General features: G+C 32.5%; 1 protein-coding gene across 5 annotated transcripts; it reads left to right on the forward strand.

Annotated features, from left to right (window-relative positions):
* Positions 1-237: 237 nt before the first annotated feature.
* On the forward strand, positions 238-19,070 carry LOC106079610 (TBC1 domain family member 16-like). Of its 5 annotated transcripts, XR_008776438.1 has the most exons (16): positions 261-318; positions 1,431-1,482; positions 6,152-6,404; positions 6,857-7,493; positions 8,630-8,907; positions 11,464-11,638; positions 12,664-12,846; positions 13,300-13,472; positions 13,862-14,029; positions 14,415-14,563; positions 14,990-15,124; positions 16,163-16,349; positions 16,945-17,042; positions 17,171-17,399; positions 17,698-18,613; positions 18,649-19,070. XR_008776438.1 is itself a non-coding variant. In XM_056019306.1 (15 exons), exons 3-15 carry the CDS (start codon positions 6,210-6,212, stop codon positions 17,887-17,889), a joined length of 2,799 nt encoding a protein of 932 aa, XP_055875281.1. In that variant the 5' UTR covers positions 248-318; positions 1,431-1,482; positions 6,152-6,209; the 3' UTR covers positions 17,890-19,070. The 5 variants fall into 5 exon arrangements, 4 of the variants coding, with proteins under 4 accessions (XP_055875282.1, XP_055875281.1, XP_055875283.1 ...); XM_056019306.1 differs by having other exon boundaries at positions 248-318; positions 17,698-19,070; XM_056019307.1 differs by lacking the exon at positions 1,431-1,482 and having other exon boundaries at positions 238-318; positions 17,698-19,070.
* Positions 19,071-19,638: the final 568 nt, after the last annotated feature.

Raw genomic sequence — 19,638 nt, forward strand, 5'->3', positions numbered from 1 at the left:
TAGTCGACTTAGTATTTTATTCCGTCATGATTTTATATCTGAAATTTTGGGTTTAGTCAAATTTAGTGTTTCTGTTGCTTTTGTTAGTTTTATCCTTCAACTTTACTATCATATTAATGATCTTTGGCTATTTGAGATCAGGAGGCTTGGACTGGGATTAGGTAACCAAGCTTATGGAGTGAGAATAGATATTTTCCAATCGCTTTAGGATTTATTTCCACCAATCAAAAAAAAGAAAAAGAAATTCTGCGAATCTTCAAGATGGCTTTAAATGTATTGATTGCTTTAAAATAATATTATTGGCTACGTAAACACTAGGTAATCCCTCTAGAATTCTAGATCTAGAATAAACCTGTATTTGTTATTATTATAATATTATATTATATTGAAGGTAAAGAGACCATGTGACATGTCACATGTGTCTTCGTTTAATCAAAACAATTTTTTTTCAAACTTAATTTGATTCCAAACACCAAAATTATTAATAAAAATTTATTCCAAACTCAAACACTCAGTCCAGACTAACACTACTAAAGTAACTAACAGTAACAGTAATAGTCAGTAACATCAAACATGAATAACACTCACTCAGTAACAGACTCACTCTAGCTAGTCTAGATTTATTAATAATTAGATCTAATATTTTGGCATCAAATGATCATTCGTGTCTGGTGATAATCAATTTTAATATAATTCTAGATCTAGAGTCTAGACTCTAGTCTAGTCTATAATATTAATATTAACTAAATTTTAAAATCCCCATCGACCCATGCATAGCCCCTCACTCCCTCACATGAAATCATCTATATTGACTATGTCAATATTGACTATATCAATCTATATAAATTAATATAATAAAGTCTTTAAGGCAAAGATGTTTTCAAATTATGCACAACTACGAACACAAAATAAAAATTTGAACACAGTATACACTGACATACAGTGTTAGTGTACACACTTATATTAGTTATATATATAACTTAATTCAAGTTATTCTACACAAATCAGGTCACTGGGCTTGTGACTTCTACACTTACACTGACTTTACTTATTGACTATGACTATTACTACTTTAACTAACTACTTTTACATTTAGACTTTTATTTTATGTTTGTGTTAGTTGTTTTTTTGTTTTATTCATTTTGTAATACAGTAATACAGATGATATCTTGTAACTCTTGTAGTCTAATACAGGCTAGGCTGGCCATTCTTGCTTAAATAATTTAAATAGCTGAATCCTCTATAAGTCTATATACTCTCTAGACTCTGGACTATATACATATAAATATAAATCTAGATCTATCTAGTAGGCTTAGATCTAGGTATTTAACTTCATTCAATGTATTAAACTCACTTTAAACATTTGCCCATTTATTCTCTTTAAAAAAAACAACAACAAACAAACAAAGCAACATGTTTTTTTTTTTCAGTATAAGATCATTAACATCAATGTCCAAAGCTGGTTGTTCGGAATAAATTTTGGTAAGAAAATCTTAATTTAATACAAACACCCTATTAAATTTTTTTTATGAAATCAAACAACTTGGCTTATAAATCAAATGAAATCAGCTCCAAAAATAAAATCAATTTTGGTGGGCCCATTAGCATATATAGGCTTAGTCAATAAAAAAAATGTAGGAAGAGGTTAAGTCATCTGGTAATATAGGAAAAAAAAACACCTGACCTACAAATTTAAAATTCTTTTTTCTTACATAAAAAGATAGCAAAATAGAATGAATATGGGTCAGAATTGTTGGAAAAGGGACATTCACAGTATATAGAATGCTGGTTTTGTATTAAATATCAAAATAAAGATGTAATGACCACAAAAATGTCAATAAATAAATTGTATTTTACTCTATATATCTCTAGAATCAAGACTAAATAAGATTTTAGTATTCAAAAGTCTCACTAGACGCTATATCTAGTCTCAGTAAAAGTTATTAATAAAACTAAGAGAGTAAGTTAAAAGTACATATTTAGTACATTTTTAGTAAAGGTTTTACCATTATTATTGTTATGGTTTTGGATGGTTCCTGGTCATGCTGTATGAGTGCTGGACTGCATTCTGTCTTCTCAATGGTCCTGGGTTCATTCCCCATCATCCTATGGGATATTTGGACTAAGAAGTAGATTATCTTCAACTCTGAAAGAACATCCGAAACATGTTTACATTTTAGAAACATTTTAATTGAGTACAGCTGCCTTATCAAACCCTCCTCTTTTGTCTCCCACTGCATTTTTATCAATGCGTCTTTATTTTGATGGTTATTAACACATTTAGTTTTGTATTCCTTTGCAAGATCATAGTCCTACTTGGCAATAAAGTGCACTGGTATGAAAACTTCCTTTTTCAACCTCATACATGTGAATGGGGGGGTGCTTCTGGTACTAAGGCTATAGTAAAGCCCCCATGATGCATCATCTGAGCAAGACATACATCATATACATAAAAAACATGTATAAGACACTTCCCTTACTTTTCATCAAATCTATTCAATGTCTTTTGGGGTGTTTGATAAGGTTTACTTTTCCGGAAATACATCCACATTGTTCACAACACTCTTTCCTTTTAGCGTTCTCATGTATTTTCATGCAATATGTTTTCTTTCATTTTTTAAGCAAAAATAAACTTAATCAGTAAATTCTTAGTATCTTAAAGACATCAAAACACACAAGCAATTTATAAATACATGTTTATTAAACACTAATATGGACAAATAGATAATTTTTTTTATAAATGTAAAAATTTATTTAAAAAAATACTTCCTTTCCCAATTAAAAATAATTAAAGTGTGCTCTCCCCTGACATTGCTAATTTACAGCATTAACCGTGCCAAAATTTTAAAAAGCGAGGATGGGGCCAATATTTTCTTTCTTTACTCATCGCAATCATCGTTTATCTCAGGTTTGATAGCTTAAAATAGAATCTGATGTTAAAGAGAGGTGAGGTAAACTATACATATGGATACATTACAGAATTATCTTTTCTATTTTATTAACAAATGGATGACAAGTTTAAAGATGTTTTCAGTTGTTTTTTCTGGGTTTAACTATTACGGTTCTATAAAAATCAAGACACAAAAAATGTCGGCGAGTTAACTTAAGGTGTTTTCTAGAGAAACTGTACTCTCAATCAACTCTAAGATCTATAAGATAGTCTTTTACATCCTAATGCCATGTCATGTTTCTTAGTCTTAACTGCCAGTGCCTAGAATAGATCTTGATCTAATTCTACATTAAGATATAAATAAATCTGTATAATATATTTTGCCTTGGCTATGACTTCAATCAAGTTCCATCAGCTATTTATCCACTCTTTTGCATCAATCATACATCAGAATTCCTCAGCCAATACAAACACACACAATGCTGTCCATTCAGCTTATTGTTCTATTTAAAAATAGTTGCTAAAGCCTTATTTAAACATACACATAATGCTAACCAGTCAATAGCGGTCTATGATAAAATATTCTTTGCTTTTGAATAACATTAAAAAGTTTGCTTAACTTTGTAAATTATAGATCTACATGACATCATGAACAATAGTGTGAATAAATTTTATAGAGAATGAAATTGCATTATTTAAAAGAATACAATATAATCAATTCTCAGGTGTGTAGTAAATGCTCTTTAGATATGCTTTGTTTCTAACTGTCTAAAATTGTACATCATCACCAATTATTTTATTAGAGGTCTTACTGACCTTTTCCAAGTACTTTTGAAATATTTTTTTTATTTAATTAATTTTTTAAAATTGTGTTACAATATTTTTTTTTACTTAACTAGCTCTCTGTTTTTAAGCTAGTGTGTTAAACCTCCATCTGTACAAGTTTTAAAAATCAATAATACTAAGGGTACTGTAATCATAACTCTAAATATGTAAAGAAGAAAATATTTTTGAAAATACTTTTTATAAAAACAAACTTGTATCAATTAGTTTGGATCAGTCATGTAATTAAATTTGTAATAGATCTAGACTAAGGAGACTAATTCAGCATACACCACAACTTAAGTCAATTACAATTCTTCCCCTTGTTCGAGATACCAATAGGTTAATTTTTTTCATTGATTCTTGTGTTGCCAGGTAAAAGAAATAATTTTGCAAAATTTCAGCTTGATCTAAGATTGGGTTTGGGAGAAACATGTACAAACTTTTTAACAGACAGACAGAGTGAGTTGATATAAGCTTTGTGAAAAAAAAAATGTGTAATACATAATTTCAAGTCAGCACCATTCAAAAAGAGGATTACAAGGGTTAATTTTTTGTAATTAGATTTTTTTTCAAGCTTCATATGTCAGCCAATCATTTAGCATTAAAGGATTAATTCCAATTACAAGCTGTCACTCATCTTTCTCTTGTTTTTTTTTTTCATCTAATTGGTTATTATTATACAGGTTCAGTATGATTTCTTGTGAGTAGACTGAAGCTTGGTTGTTTTCTACACATAACAATTAGCCATTGTGTTTCTCTTTTGTCTTTTATATATTGCATTTTTTATTTTTGTGACATTTTTAAAAATTATAGTGTTGTAGAGAAGTAAATAGATTGAATTATTTTGACACCATAATTTCTCTGATCTATTCTACTGATGCATGCATGTGCATGTTGCTAACAACACCCACACTACAGAGTATGAAGAATAGGTAGGTGGTGCTGTGGTTAATTAAGCAGTCTATCACATCCCTGTGCCCAAGTGTGACTGTGTAAGTGTTCCCAAATATATAGCTAGCTGCTGCTGCTGTAATGATTATCATTGTTTTTGTGTGTGTGTGTGTGTATAGTCCTGTGTATGACTGTGTGTGTTACTGTCAGAGACAACAGCTGTTTAAGCTCCCTATGCAACTTGGTGGAAGAATACAAAGTAGTATTCAAGTTGTCTAATGTTGTGCATAAAAGAAGTACATTGCTATTGTGGTCACTCGTTGCAGCATAATGTGTGTGGCTAGTTAAAATAGTATAAACTATATTTATATTTCTCTATTGAAACAGTTTATTAAACTACTGTTAGGAAAAAAAAAACAGATAGGAAGTCAGTATTGTTTTCCAAACTTCTGCTGACATGGATGTTACAACCTGTAGGTCATCACTTTGATATGTTTCTAGTATACTTAGTCTTTTTTTCCCATAGCTTAAAAGAAAAATGAATGTGTTCATTTGATAAAAGAATAAAATATTAGAATAATATATTGACTGTTAGCTATGCTTGAAATCAAATTTGCAATTTTCTAAAGATCTATAATGTAGTTCGGAGTTTAGAACTGCTAGCATAGTGTTTTGATGGTTCTGTGTGGTTTTTATGTTGTAGTGATTCTAGATTTATATCTAGTGACACACTCTAGGGTAATGCATGTCCACAGTTCCAATGTAGAATATTGAATAATTTAACTGTATAAACCTGAGTTGTAGAATAAACATGCACTTAGATACTTTTAGGATACTTAGATACTTTTGAATTACTTTTGCATTACGCATCTTTCATGCTTTAAGCATGCTTAGTGCATTCTGGTCCAATCTCTTTTGTGGACCCGTGGATGGAAGGGGTATCTTTAGAAGTAGGTTTCCTTGCAGCCTTTAAGCACTCAGTAAACACAAGTCTGCTCGAGAAAGTATTTGAACTCAAGTCCCCTTGATAGGTAGTAAAGTTGGTTCTTCCTCTCTGCTTCACATATCACATAAAAATAAAATCAATCCACCGTGAAATACTGAAATTAAGCACTATGTACAACTGACCCCTGATTTTCTGTTTTGCCCTTTATATACATTTCAATCTAAGTTTAGATCTAGAAATTACCAGAACTGGAAAGAAAGTCAAACCTATTTATATGTATTGCCCCTGGACTTAAATGAGCTAATTTTAGCTCTGTTATATGATTTTGGTGTTGTCTTAAATAACAGTGTCACAAAACAAAATAGCTTTTGTTGTTATTAGCAAGAGGCTAATCATCTAGTTATTTCATGCAATGAAATGTGTGATTCATTAGCAGATAGAAGAAAATGATTTCATTACTGTGAGTTAGTCTCTTATCAAGTCCATCACCTTCTTATTCACAACAAAGTCCAGATAGTCTTAGAGCTGTGATTGACTTTGCCATAGTTTAAAGTTTATATTATTCATGTTCTTTGTATTCCATCTTTTTTTATCCACAGCTACTAAGTATGAAAGTTAAAAAATGACTGGATTAATTTCTCCTGAACCTGATCACTAATGGCTTTCAGCACCATCTTTAAAAAAGCCAGCAATCTTCTTGGCCTGAGTGGGTCTGAGAGCTTGCGCCCTCCACCTCTGGATGGGGAGATAATTTATTGTAAAAACAATGTCTGTGTTCACCCACCAGCTTCGCTGTTGCTAGAAACAGAACATCATCCAGGTTACTTGACACTCAGAGCACAACAAAGCCAGGTAATCTTTCAAATAGGATTCTATTTACATCACTCTTTACACAATCACTAAGTAATGCTCATCATGAAGGATTTACCTCGTTAGTAGTGAAGACTATGATCCCAAAAACCAACCAGTTACTCCATCAAGATATATTTAAATATTTTTTTACTGAAAATATTTATGTTACAATAAATGTTGTTTAAATGTTAGTTATTATTTCCAGTCTCATTTAAATATACTGCAACAGTAGTAAATTCAGTCAGTGAATATTTTTTTTAGCACCAATTAAAATCTTTCTTAAAAACTGTAATGATACCTTTACATCAAATTTTTTTTTCAATATTTCTCAACACCAGAGAAAATCTTTCCTAAAAACTGTAATGATACCTTTACTATGTATTCTATTTTACCTCAAAATAGCTGTAGCATATTAATAGAGTCACTCTTAACTCAAACCATTTATTTTCTAGGGAAGTCGACCCACCCTTGTTCTCACATGGATTCCAAATACAACTTTAAAGAAAAATCCCTACAGCATAGAAAGCAGTCCCATCAGGTCAGGCAGTTGCACTCCCAAGGTCAGTCCTAGACGAAATCCAAAACAAGAGTTTGCCAAATCAGACGAATCTGTTACTCTAACACCATCTCCTTCTCCACAAACACACGAGAGCTTTTCAGAACCCAATAAGAAATTGAGCTTGGATGCCACCAGCATTTGCTCAGAGGCCTCTTTATGCTCAAGAGGGGATTCTCCCAGTCTAGATGACTCTAACGTCTGTGAAAGTAAGTTGAGCTGCAGTTATAAATCTCAAACAGACTCCGGTATTGGTGGGGAGGGCTCATCTCAACATCACTCGGCAGCTTCTGAACCTAACTATGTACAGAACAATGAGAAATGTAAACCCAGTGGTGTGAAACCTTCCAGGGTCGGCATTCATGTGAACGACCTAAATAACATAACCAAAGTCTCAAAGTCTGATCTAAAAAATCTAGTGACCACAAATGACCAAAGTCAAAGTTGTGATGAACTGACATCGGAAGAGCAGCTGGTAGCCATGTTAAACAGAAACAAACTTCATGCGAAAGTAAAAGAAACTTCAGAATTAAGTAAGTTTTTATTAAGCAATATATTTTGGGGAGATTTATCTCGTAACTTTATCTTTTTAAATGGAGTTATAGTTATTGAATGTATGCAGAGATATTATTTTAGTGGGGGAAAAACACATTTATAGTAATCTTAAAACAATTAAGGAATAAATTAATTTTTTTTTTTTTTTTTTTACTTTTTATATATATTTACAGTGTTAAAAGTTTTTAAATCTGCAATTGACATCAGTCTTTTAGACATTGACACACTCACACCAATAGTTTTCTTTACATGTAATAACTTATATCTAGTTGGTGGTAGTTAAAGATGACCTTTACATCAGCTCACAGGTCTGAACTGGGAACTTTACTTTTTTTAAACTAAAAATGACCTTTTATGAATGTTGAATCACACAGATAGAATTATATAAACAGAATATACTTCAGATATACACTTATTTGTTTTTTTGTTTTGGTGTAAGGCACAAATTGTAAGACAAATTTCCTTACGGATAATAAAGATTATTATTATTATTATTATTATTATAGTATTATCGATGACACTAGATTTACTTATGATCTATAGAATCACACGAGAACCATGTTGTACCAAAACTTCTATATGCTCCATTCTACTAAAAGTATTAAACCTATAATTCTCACAATTTCTTATAAAATATAATCTGCTGTTTAGTGAGTGATATCTATGCTAAACTAATAATATTGTCATTTTATTTATTAAATGTCAATTACAATAATTGCTGTTATGGTTTTTTTTTACCACACCTCAATGATTCACATATTCATATGTTACAATCATGTATTACAATCATGTATTGCTTAGGTTTCAAATTTGACTAAAATCATTTTTTGTTTTCTAAGTTTTAATTTGTAGCAGTCATATATAACTCCTTCTATTAAATGACAACATCCTTACTATCAGTTATTTCTTAATTAATTTTTAATTAACCTGAATTTTGCAAGGAAAATAAATTAGTTTTTGGAATTTTCTATTTATTACACCAGAAACGTTTCCATTTCCAAGTAACTTCTTTACATAACCACTCATAGAGCAAATAAATTAATATAGCTGTATTAGATTTTATTTTGTTTTTGGTTATTAATTGAGGTCTATTGTATTCAAAACCATATCCAAGCTGTCAGCATTGAGATTCAAGGGGACAAGCTGGTGGTAGTGACAGAGCAACAAGATGGTGCCAGTTGCACCAGCCCAGGCAGCATCACAGACAACAACATCAACAGGGACGACAGCAAGTTTGAGACCAGCAGTTCCCAGTCCACAGACGCAGACACACAGAGCCTGAGCTCTGATTCCAACAACCACAGCCCATCGTCCAATGTTTTATCCCATGTAGGAGTGGAAGATGGACTACAATGTCTTCCAGAGCAACTTTCTCAGAGTGGATTATGTAGGGTAATTAAAGGATTAAATGCATTTCTTTAATTATAATATAAGAAATTAGTTAAGAATAATTTCTATCAACATAGTTTAATATATTTTGTAATTAATGAACTGGTGCAGCAATATGAAACACCTTTGATCTTGTTCACTCACAATTATCTTTTTGCTTGAAATCTACTTGGCTGACTTCTCTACCATATCATGTGCTATCAGCAATTATGTATTTTGCAGTTTATCATGTTTTTAAAAGTCATTGGCCATAAGCATTAGTTTTTAAAACTGTTAATAATATTGTTGTAACCCCACTCCCGCGCTACACTAATGGTGCGCATCTGAGCACTACTGAACACACTAGTGAACGACATATAGAGACAGGAAGAAGGACTGTTGTGAGCTAAAAGTCATGGGAGTCTAAACAGTCTGGTGCTGAGTGCTGTCCTGTGTGATACTAGGAAACTGTGTGGGAGACCTGGAGCGACACTGGGAAGTGTGTCGGTGGTCTGTTCTGTGTTCTGGTATGAAGTAGGACTCTTAGAACTTAGACATATTACTCCCTGTGACCTTATAGCACAAGTCCAAGTCTAACTAGTAACTATTACTATTTGTTGATGCTTATAGTGAAGTTATACTAGTTATACTAAATAAATACAGCATTTACTCTTGTCAACCTGTCTTTCGTTGAGTGCCTGCCTTAGAGAGTTACAACAATATTCATTATTGAGTTTATATGTTTTGAGTTCAGATCTTCAGACATTTCTTCAAAATTTATTGCTAGATTATAGGACTCTGCTGGAATTGAAAAAAAAAAAAAACAACTTCCAAATAATGACAACTTAACTCTTTCACTCCTAACTGATGATACCAATGTTGATTTGACCTCATTAAATTAAATTAATTTTTGGTTTTATAAACTTTAATTTGTATTATATAAAAAGAGCATGCTTTCTTCTATAATTATAAATCTAATATCTAATATAACATTTCCTAATTTCATACAAAAAAGTTATTGAAGTTTAATCAGGGTAGTGAAACAAAAATGAGCAAAATGAATAATTCCATCGGAACATGGACAATAATTATGGAGAGAAAGAGTTAAACCATGTCACATGATGTTTCAATGGTTGCCAATAATAACTAATAGCTTGTGGTAGAGCTAAAAACAATTCTAAAGACTCTTAAAAATAACTAAATAAAATAAATAGACATTTCTAGTATAAGCAGTTTCATGATATTTCTAGAACTATTCTTAGATTGCAGAGTATAAAATGAGGAAAAGAAATAAATTTGGGGTCAGTTACTCATTGTGCCTTATTTCCATACTTTCAATGTGGATCTAGTATTTCAATTGATTTCTGTTGTGCCTTTATACATGAAGTATTCTTTCCTGCGGAACTGTTTGTCACGAGTCGAGTCTGTAACCTATTTCGACCAGTTTCTAGAAGCTCGAGTTCAAACCAGTGCAAGTGTCCAGCGTAAACAAGTTAATTTTAGGTATCCAATCAAAGAAAGAGGTTAAGGGAAAAAATAGCACACGTCAGCTTCTAGAAGGTCAAAGTTACTAAAATAATTATCTGAGAAGGTTCCATGATTCTGGAACGTACGATCAAAGAAAGTATAAATTAAGGGAAAGTGAGTTAAACGGGGTCCTCGCATAGTAGTAGTTCTTGTAGAGCGATGGTCCTCGCTCAGTCCTCGATTAGTAATAAGTTTTGTGATATTAGCGGGTCCATTAAGTAAAGTTTTAGTAGTTGAAGTTGAAGTTATACTAAGTGAAGTTTTATGTATCTTTAAGTGTTATTTATGAAGTGTCAAGTTGTTATTGAATTAAGAAGTTAATTTGATGTGAAAGTTGAAGAAGTTATTAAAGAAGTTTGAAGAAAATACAGAGAGATGTTTCTTTCTTCATTTCATTGAATTGTCAAGTTTGATAATATAATCCCCGGCAAGTGTGATCATCACACTGTTCTCACTAACAGGAGAAGGGGCAAAGGTGAGTAACTGGCGCCTTAACCAGTAAGCTTCGGGCAGGAGGGGCTCATTAGCCATGGCTGGCTACCCACCTAGGAGAAGGAAAACTCTGAATTCAAATCTCTGTTGCCTTGCAGCTATACCCAATCATGGGAAAGGCTTCGGGAGTCAACCCTGAGGAAAAATCAGGAGCTGGGGACCCTAAGGCAGTTTGCAGCACCCAGTGCTACACTCTGGCAGAACCTGCGACGCCGCTGACCCCAAAATGTATCGGCACTGCCGTTCCTTTGGATATATCAGCTGTGTGGAGTGAGGGGAACTGATGTGTGGGCGACATCGTTCCGACCACAACTAATGCCCAGGCATTCATCTCATTTCCACGAGTCCATAGTCGCTTCACGACTGAAGGAGGCCATATATTCTTAATGATCATTCAATGATTCTATTTTTCAATTATTCCGAGCTACGCTTGGATGTTGTGGCACTAGATTTACAACTAGAATTACTAGTTAGTAATAAACACACCAGGCCAGTGCCACACCATGTTTAAATATTTTGATTTGAAGAAGAAGTACATAATAATTGAATTGAATTTTCCAGGCTTTTCTTGATCTACAAATCCCTCCCAGTTCAGGGCCTCCCCCCAATACACCGGCTATCACACCTGACATCCATGTCATCAAAAGTAGATCATTGTCAACATCTAGCTCATCCACCACAACATCTGGTCCAGACTCAGCACCCAATACACCTTGTTCTTCAGTGGACGACTCTGGTAACTTCAAATGACTTACTTATAACCTTATGACATTGCCTTTTTTTTTTTTTTTTTTTTTTGCAATCTGTTAGCAAAAAACAACCCATCACTTTGATGGGATTAGTGTTATACCGTTGCATCAGGTGATTGCAGTGTAATGTTTCTAAAGACTAACACAGTTTTGGTCTTTAGGAAAGTAATATGAATCTATATGTTTTTCATGTAATTTTATTCTATGTATAGTATGTTGTATGCTTTATTCTGTTGTTTTGTTGGTACCATTTGAATTGATTACATGCAAAGCCATAATATTTTTGTAACTATTTTTCTTGGAAACAACTGCCATGGCTTGATATAACTTTTGACCTATTTTTAAAAATCTTTTCACCAGATTCAAACTAGTACAATAATCAAATGGCTACATTTCAGTATATTCAATTTTCTAGATTTATTTTGATTTCATAAGTTACCATCACATTGTAATACATTAAAATAACCAAAATAAGTGTAGATTTAATCAATTCAACTTTTTGAAGACTTGATATTTTAAAACTGTAGAAAATGGGCCTAAAAACTGTAGAAGTTGAGCCTAAAAACTAGAAGTTGAGCCTAAAAACTAGAAGTTGGGTCTAAAAACTGTAGAAGTTGAACCTAAAAACTAGAAGTTGGGTCTAAAAACTGTAGAAGTTGAGCCTAAAAACTAGAAGTTGGGCCTAAAAACTAGAAGTTGAGCCTAAAAACTAGAAGTTGGGTCTAAAAACTGTAGAAGTTGAACCTAAAAACTAGAAGTTGGGTCTAAAAACTGTAGAAGTTGAGCCTAAAAACTAGAAGTTGGGCCTAAAAACTAGAAGTTGGGCCTAAAAACTAGAAGTTGGGCCTAAAAACTAGAAGTTGGGCCTAAAAACTAGAAGTTGGGCCTACTGGACATCTGCTTTCATGGGATTGGGAAAAACTGTAACTGTAGAGAAATTAAAACTTAGCTGTTGATTATCTGTTTTTTAATGTTCTTGTAACTTTTTTATTGTATACTTCCACACATTCAGCCTCAATATCTCCTGGTCAGGAATGGTCAGGTGACCAGCCTGAATCTCCAAACAGCGGTAGCTCAGTGGGTTACCACAACCTCACTTTTCCAGAAAATGCAATGACAACATCAACATCATCCAATCACAGAGAGAAACGTAGTGCCAGAGAACAGCTGTGTGGAGTTTTCTCTGTGGATTTGGGTTAGTTTTTCTCAGATTCAGAGCATTGAAGAATGTTACTTAGCATATTTATTTAATATATTATGCAATAGAAAGTACTTCAATCAGCATTTTTCAAATATTCATGCTTATTTTAGCAGGGTTATAACTGTGTTTTAAGTATCATTTACTTTATAACTAGATTTAGTGATCTCCCTAAAAGTAAATAGCTATTACCATACAATTGTGCATTTTGTTCATTCAATTTATAACACTTTTTGTAAGTCATGTTTTTAATCAATCCACTACAATTTATGCAATCATCAGATTTAATTATTTAACCTAATCATAACAAAGATTTTTACAAATATAAGATTTTTTCAAAATATAAAAATAATGTAGCAGTTTTCTTAAATGTTACTGCTTTTGAGAATTTCACTTTGCTGAACTCCAAACATTTCTGTGGGCCACTCAACTGTTTCTTTCAACCTACAGGTCAAATGAGATCACTGCGACTTTTCTACAACGACTCAGCCTGCACACAAGGTCAAGTGGTTATTGCCAGCAGGGAGAGCCAGTACAAGATACTGCACTTTCACAATGGTGGACTTGACAAACTAGCTGAGATATTTGAAGAGTGGAGTCTGTTTGCTCAACAGACAGATGAGGTTGTGCTCATGTCAAACAAATATTAATTGTATTGTAATTCTTGAAAAAAAATAATTAATTACCTAATGAGCACCATCTATGCCCAATGTTTTGATCCGAAAATATCACCTTATACTTATTGAAAAATCTGTAAATAAACAGTATAGAAAAGTCATTAAGAGTGATAGATGTATTTATTTTCCTATTTCACTTCTTTTATAATTGATCATTTCCTTACATTGCCCAAGCCAAGTACTGCATTACATCCTCTTAACACATTAACACAGGAAATTGTCCAACTTAACTTTGCCTGCCATAAAAAGTTGTTTAGATTTTACAAGGAAACATTGTTACTTTGATTTAAATGTTCTTATTCTTTATCTTTGTTTTTTTCTGGTGGATGGGACAGGGTGTGGAGGGAGACAAACCTTACAAACAGTTTCTTGTTGTCAAGCCTCACCTTACTGATGACCAGTGTCACCCAGAGGAGCATTTGTTCCCCAAAGTAACAGATGAGATTTGGAAGTCCCATATGACTGAAGACGGCAGGATTGAAGATGTTTTTCAACTGCGTAAGGTGAATTTGAGACACAGTTTGTTAATATGCATTTTTATGCTGCAGGATTTTGTGTTTTTTATGATTCTTAGTTTAAAGGAAATTTTTACTAATTTCTTGAAATACTTTTTTATCGGTATCAAAAAATTCTATTTAATGTTAAGCAATTATGTTCTATTTGGATTCATAATTCTAGATGTCAAGTTTTTTTAAAAAGAAAATTATTTAAAGCATTGTTTAACCAGATAAATATTAGGTATTTTTAGTCTGAACAAATTTTAACCCTCACCAACCTTCAGTAACTATTTTTAGTCATTACTTGTTTATATCATAATGGAAGCATATCTTTAACTTGGTGCTTGGTGGATATTTTTTTTATGGTGCAATCTATTTTTTCTTATATCAGGCCATATTTTTTGGAGGTCTAGATGCCAGTATACGCCATGATGTCTGGCCTTTCCTTCTGCATTACTTCCCTTTTGATTCCACCTTTGAGCAGCGAGAACAGATTAGAAATGACAAATACATTGAGTATCAGAACATTAGGAAAAAAAGGTTCGTCTTTTAAACAGTGTACACTGGATGTTATTGAACTAACTGACATGTTTTGTGTTTTGCATGATTTGGGTACATCTAAAGTTGCGGTGACAGATTTTAGAGAATTCTTTGTCCCAACACAAACACAACATACTTTAAAAATGAATAATTTTGTTTCTTAGTAAACATCACATTCTAATTGTAATTCTTTTGTGTAAACTAGGTTTGAGGTGAGGCCACCACCTCAGTACCTACATGTCAATGTGACATAGGATAGTTTTATAACAATCTTTATTGTATTTTGTTTTATGAAAAAAAAATTTTTCAAATGTCTTTACTTCTATTTTTTATCAAATTTTAATTTTAAAAAATATCCCTTTCAAAAGATTTATCATTTCTTGGATGGCTGGATAAAAAAAAAAGTTTCTTAATCTATTTTGCTAGAGAATCAATGGACCTTGAAGAACAGCAGCAGTTTTGGCGAAGCATTCAGTGTATTGTGGAAAAAGATGTTGTCAGGACAGACCGCTCCCATCCCTACTTTAGAGGGGACAATAACCCTAACATTGAAGTACTCAAGTAAGAATGGATGTAGTTTATTTCATTTCTTGCTGGGCAATTTTAAAGTCAAACTGTCACTTATAAATCTAGTCAGATATAATTCATAGATCAGTTTCCACAATTTTCAGACCTTACCTCATTTGTAAGAACTTTTTTTTTTTATACATAGGAAATACTTTTGGATTAACATTTATTACATGCTAGCTAAAAGCACTAACTTTGTCATGCTGGTGATATGATGCCCACTTTCAGGGCTTCACTTCACAAATCAAATATTATTACAATAGCCACCTTTTTCTTGGAGATGAGCTACTTTCTCTGTTTAAAATGGATATTAAACAAATGCAAATCTCAATTCAATTTCACTCTCAGTCATATTCTCTGTAAGGCAAATAGGTATGTTTTAATGGATCTAGAATGAGGACCACTGTTTATTCATGAGAAAGTGGGTAACGCAGGGCAGTTCTGTCGCTCATCCATGGGAATTTTGTAAAGAAGAGTAGTTTTGTTGCCCATCCATGAGAATATGGTAAAGCAGAGCAGTTCTGTAGCCTATCCATGCTACATTTAAACAGATATTTTAAGTTTCTGTTTTGCCCTAATGTAATTCAGATTTTGTTATTGGAGACACAAGATCTCAACAGAGAAATAATATTCCAATGTGGAACACTTTTTTTTTAAAAAGCTGCATGTATTCTAAATATATTCATACTAGAAACTGAAATGAACTTCTAAATTCTATAACGCTATTTAAATGCATGAAAATGCCTTGAAAGTTCTTTATTAGAGCTAGTGTGTTAGCTAACTCAAAGTTAGAATTTCTTTCTGTAAGTTTCACCTTATCTGTGTTGATAATATAGTATCTCATTATGTGAGGATGATAATTTTATACTTACTTTTAAGATGCACAATTATCTCCAGGCTTTGAAATTTTAGGTTTGAGCTTATAACAGTGTGTGCAAACTGATCAAATAATGAACTATTGCTAGTAATTTTAAATATAGTTTGTTTGAGATCTTTGCTTAAATGTGCGCCTCACTTATTCTCTGTCCATAGAAACATCCTGTTAAACTATGCAGTGGCCAACCCTTCCATGGGCTACACACAGGGCATGTCTGACTTGCTGGCCCCAGTCCTTGCAGCCATTCAGCAAGAGGTAGAGGCCTACTGGTGTTTTACTGGGCTCATGACTAGGACAATATTTGTTAGCTCCCCTAGAGACAGTGACATGGACAAGCAGCTAGTAAGTTCAAACCTGCCTTGATAAGCAGATTGCCTTTGTAATTAAATTCTCTGCTTTTCTTTTTGGTTTTGTTGGTTTAAACATGACCATGACAGGAAAAAGATTTCATTTTGCTCATGGATATGGTGATCTGGAAGTAGGGAGCAGGGGGGAAGAAAAGATAAAAAACACATCTTGTAAATTAGTTATGTTCTGGAAAAGAAATTTGAAAGGAGCAAGTATCAACAAAAAGAGGGGGGGGGGGGGGAGTATGAGTTAAAGAGAGAGATAATCATGAATAGCCAAATTTTGGGACAAAATAATACATTTATGATTGTGGTAAACCCAGCTTGACTGTACACATAATTTTAAAATATATCAAATTTCTTTAACTTGTGTCTCATTGAAAAAGTAATACAAATTAATGTTGGGTGAAAATTTCTCCCTCAAACTTAATATAATTGTGAAGAGAACATTTTAGAAAATAAATAGCAATTATACATATAAAAATGTATTTTAATACAGCATTATTATAAATGTTCCAAAAGATAATCAATGTTATCTCATTTCCATGCTAGAACTTTTGTAACAATGTTATCTCTTGTTCCCATGTTAGAATTACTTGAGAGAACTTTTACGGGTAACACTTCCCAAATTTCAATATCATCTAAAAATGCTTGGTCAAGATGCCATGGAACTCCTTTTTTGTCACAGGTTGGGCAATGTTTCTTTTGATGTAGTTAATAATTTAGTTGTTAGATGATTTATTTTCCAAGTTGTTTTTTTATAATGGCACAAATTTAAAGCCTAAAAAGTATTAACTTAAACTAATTTTTGTACAGATGGATTCTTCTGTGCTTCAAGCGTGAGTTTTGTGAGGCTGATGCTCTGCGTATCTGGGAAGCCTGCTGGGCCCGCTACCAGACTGATTATTTCCACCTGTTTGTATGTGTGGCCATAGTAGCCATATATGGTGATGATGTTGTGGAACAGAGGCTCCCGGCTGATGAAATTCTGCTTCACTTCTCTAGCCTGGCCATGCACATGAATGGAAGACTAGTGCTCAAAAAGGTGACTATTTACTTAGTGTTTTTCTTTGCTATTATCTCTGTGCCATGGTTCTGGTGTAAGATTTAGCACTGTCCTATTGTCAAAATGTTGTAAGTTCAAATATATGTTTTTGGTGTAAAATTTATCGTTGTTCTATATGTGCAAATGTCAAATGCTTGTGAGGTTGAAAACATATTATTGTTTTCAAAGTTGAGATTTTATTGTAAAACATTTACACACAGTCTAAAAATATCAGGATGTCAGTAGTTTTAGAATCTTTGTGAGATTATAAATGTTTCCATGTTTTCAACTGTTTCAGGCTAGAGGGCTGCTTCATGAGTTCAGGAAGAGAGTGAAGATACCGTGCTCTCTGCATGGGCTTTGTTCACAAGTCCATGCTGGCATGTGGGACAGTGGTCATGTGCCTACAGTGGAATGTATAGGTCACTTAGGGGATGAAGTTTGTCCATACAACAGCACGCCCAGCTCACCTGTGTATGGAGATCAGTAAAAGAATGCTTGCTGACCATTGGACATATTACTTTTGTTAGCTAGTAAGATTGTTGCTCAAGAGATCCTGAATGAGAGTGTCATGAAAGTTAAAGGTGGATGTTTGACTTAGTAGGCAACTGTCTCTGAAGCCTTTGTGGAGTTCAATTAATAGAACCCAAATTATCAGTCATTTTATTTTGAAATTTGCATGAACTCATCAACTACTGAAGGTGAAGGCCATATTATGCTAACCAATTCTTTGTGATTGGCCTATCTTTAAAATTGAATCATTAATATACTAGATATATATATATATAATTTCCACCCCACCTTTTAGTGTTATTATGGAAATCAGCATACAGTCCTAATAAATAATTATTTTGTGTTCTGTCCGTCCGTAATATTTTAGCTATGAGGCCTCATCAAAGGTCGGTTTCATCTCAATTTGCTGTTTTAGCAGTGTCTTTTAAAGCATTCTATTATCTTAAATGATTCCAGATGTTTCTCTTTCATAATAACCTTTTTCTTTCTCCCTTTCTTAGTCTGTTACTTTAAATGTGCCATGTGCTAGCCGATTTCAGAGCGTGCTAACACACTCACTTTCATTTGGAGGAAATATGAACTTCCTTCATGTTTCCATCATGTAGTTTGATTTGCACTCATCTTAAAATGTCTGATAAATTTAGACTACTAGAATAAAACAATAGAGTCACAAAGATATAATCAAAGTGCAATGGAAAAAGGTATCCTAGATATAATCAAAGTGCAATGGAAAAAGGTATCCTAGATATAATCAAAGTGCAATGAAAAAAAGGTATCCTTTACTCGAAGCATAATACTTATAATTCAGTGAGCTAGTCTGCATATCTGGTCAATGTAGTGATATAAAACAACGCATTATAAATAAAATATAAAGCTGTCTTGTTATTATATAGTTTCCAAGAGTTCAATAAATAACAATTGCATTATCCGTTATTAAACAAAAAAAGAAAAAAACAACTAATGAAGAAATAAACAAATGGTAACAAAAAAAAATACATTAGGTGGCCAAAAATGTTTACAAAGAAAATGAACTACAAACTAGATTGACATTGAACTCAAACTGAAATGAAAAGGTATGAATGGAAGACAAGTAGATGTACAAACCTGAATGAATCTATGGAGTTAGTTAGGGAAGAAAGTTTTAGAATGTCACAAATTGTTTGTAAAAAAAAACAAAAAAAAACATTTATTATTTACATACCGGAAATTAAATCTAAATTACAAATTATAGTCTGTTAATATTTTAGCAAAGTACTATGCCGCTGTTTTTTTATATGTATGTTTCTAAATTACCACTTTACTTTTATTCATAAAAAAATCTTTTGAAGAGAACATTAAGAACTACAAATACTATTTGGTAGTATGAGTACTTGGAAAATAATTGTCTTGTGTCCTATTTTAATAGGTAACATTGTGTACCTATATGTCTTTTAATTATCACCAACAATATCAAGATATTCTGTCATTAAAAAATAAAGTGATTGTCTGGGCTAGTTGACATACAATGCACTTCACACAATCAAATAGTTTTGTCTGAGCTTATTTTTTTTTTTTTTTTACATTTTCACTGTAAAGTTATTAATAAAATGAAATAGTCAGTGTCATTTTTATTGAGTATTATAAATTTCTAAAAACTAACTTTATTTTTTATTGACAGAGATTTTTTTTTACTCCAGTTTAAAAAGAGCAATATCCTAAAACTTAGGAAACATTTTTATAATGTAAC

This window comes from Biomphalaria glabrata, chromosome 2 (assembly GCF_947242115.1).
Source record: "Biomphalaria glabrata chromosome 2, xgBioGlab47.1, whole genome shotgun sequence".
Classification (NCBI taxonomy): domain Eukaryota; kingdom Metazoa; phylum Mollusca; class Gastropoda; family Planorbidae; genus Biomphalaria; species Biomphalaria glabrata.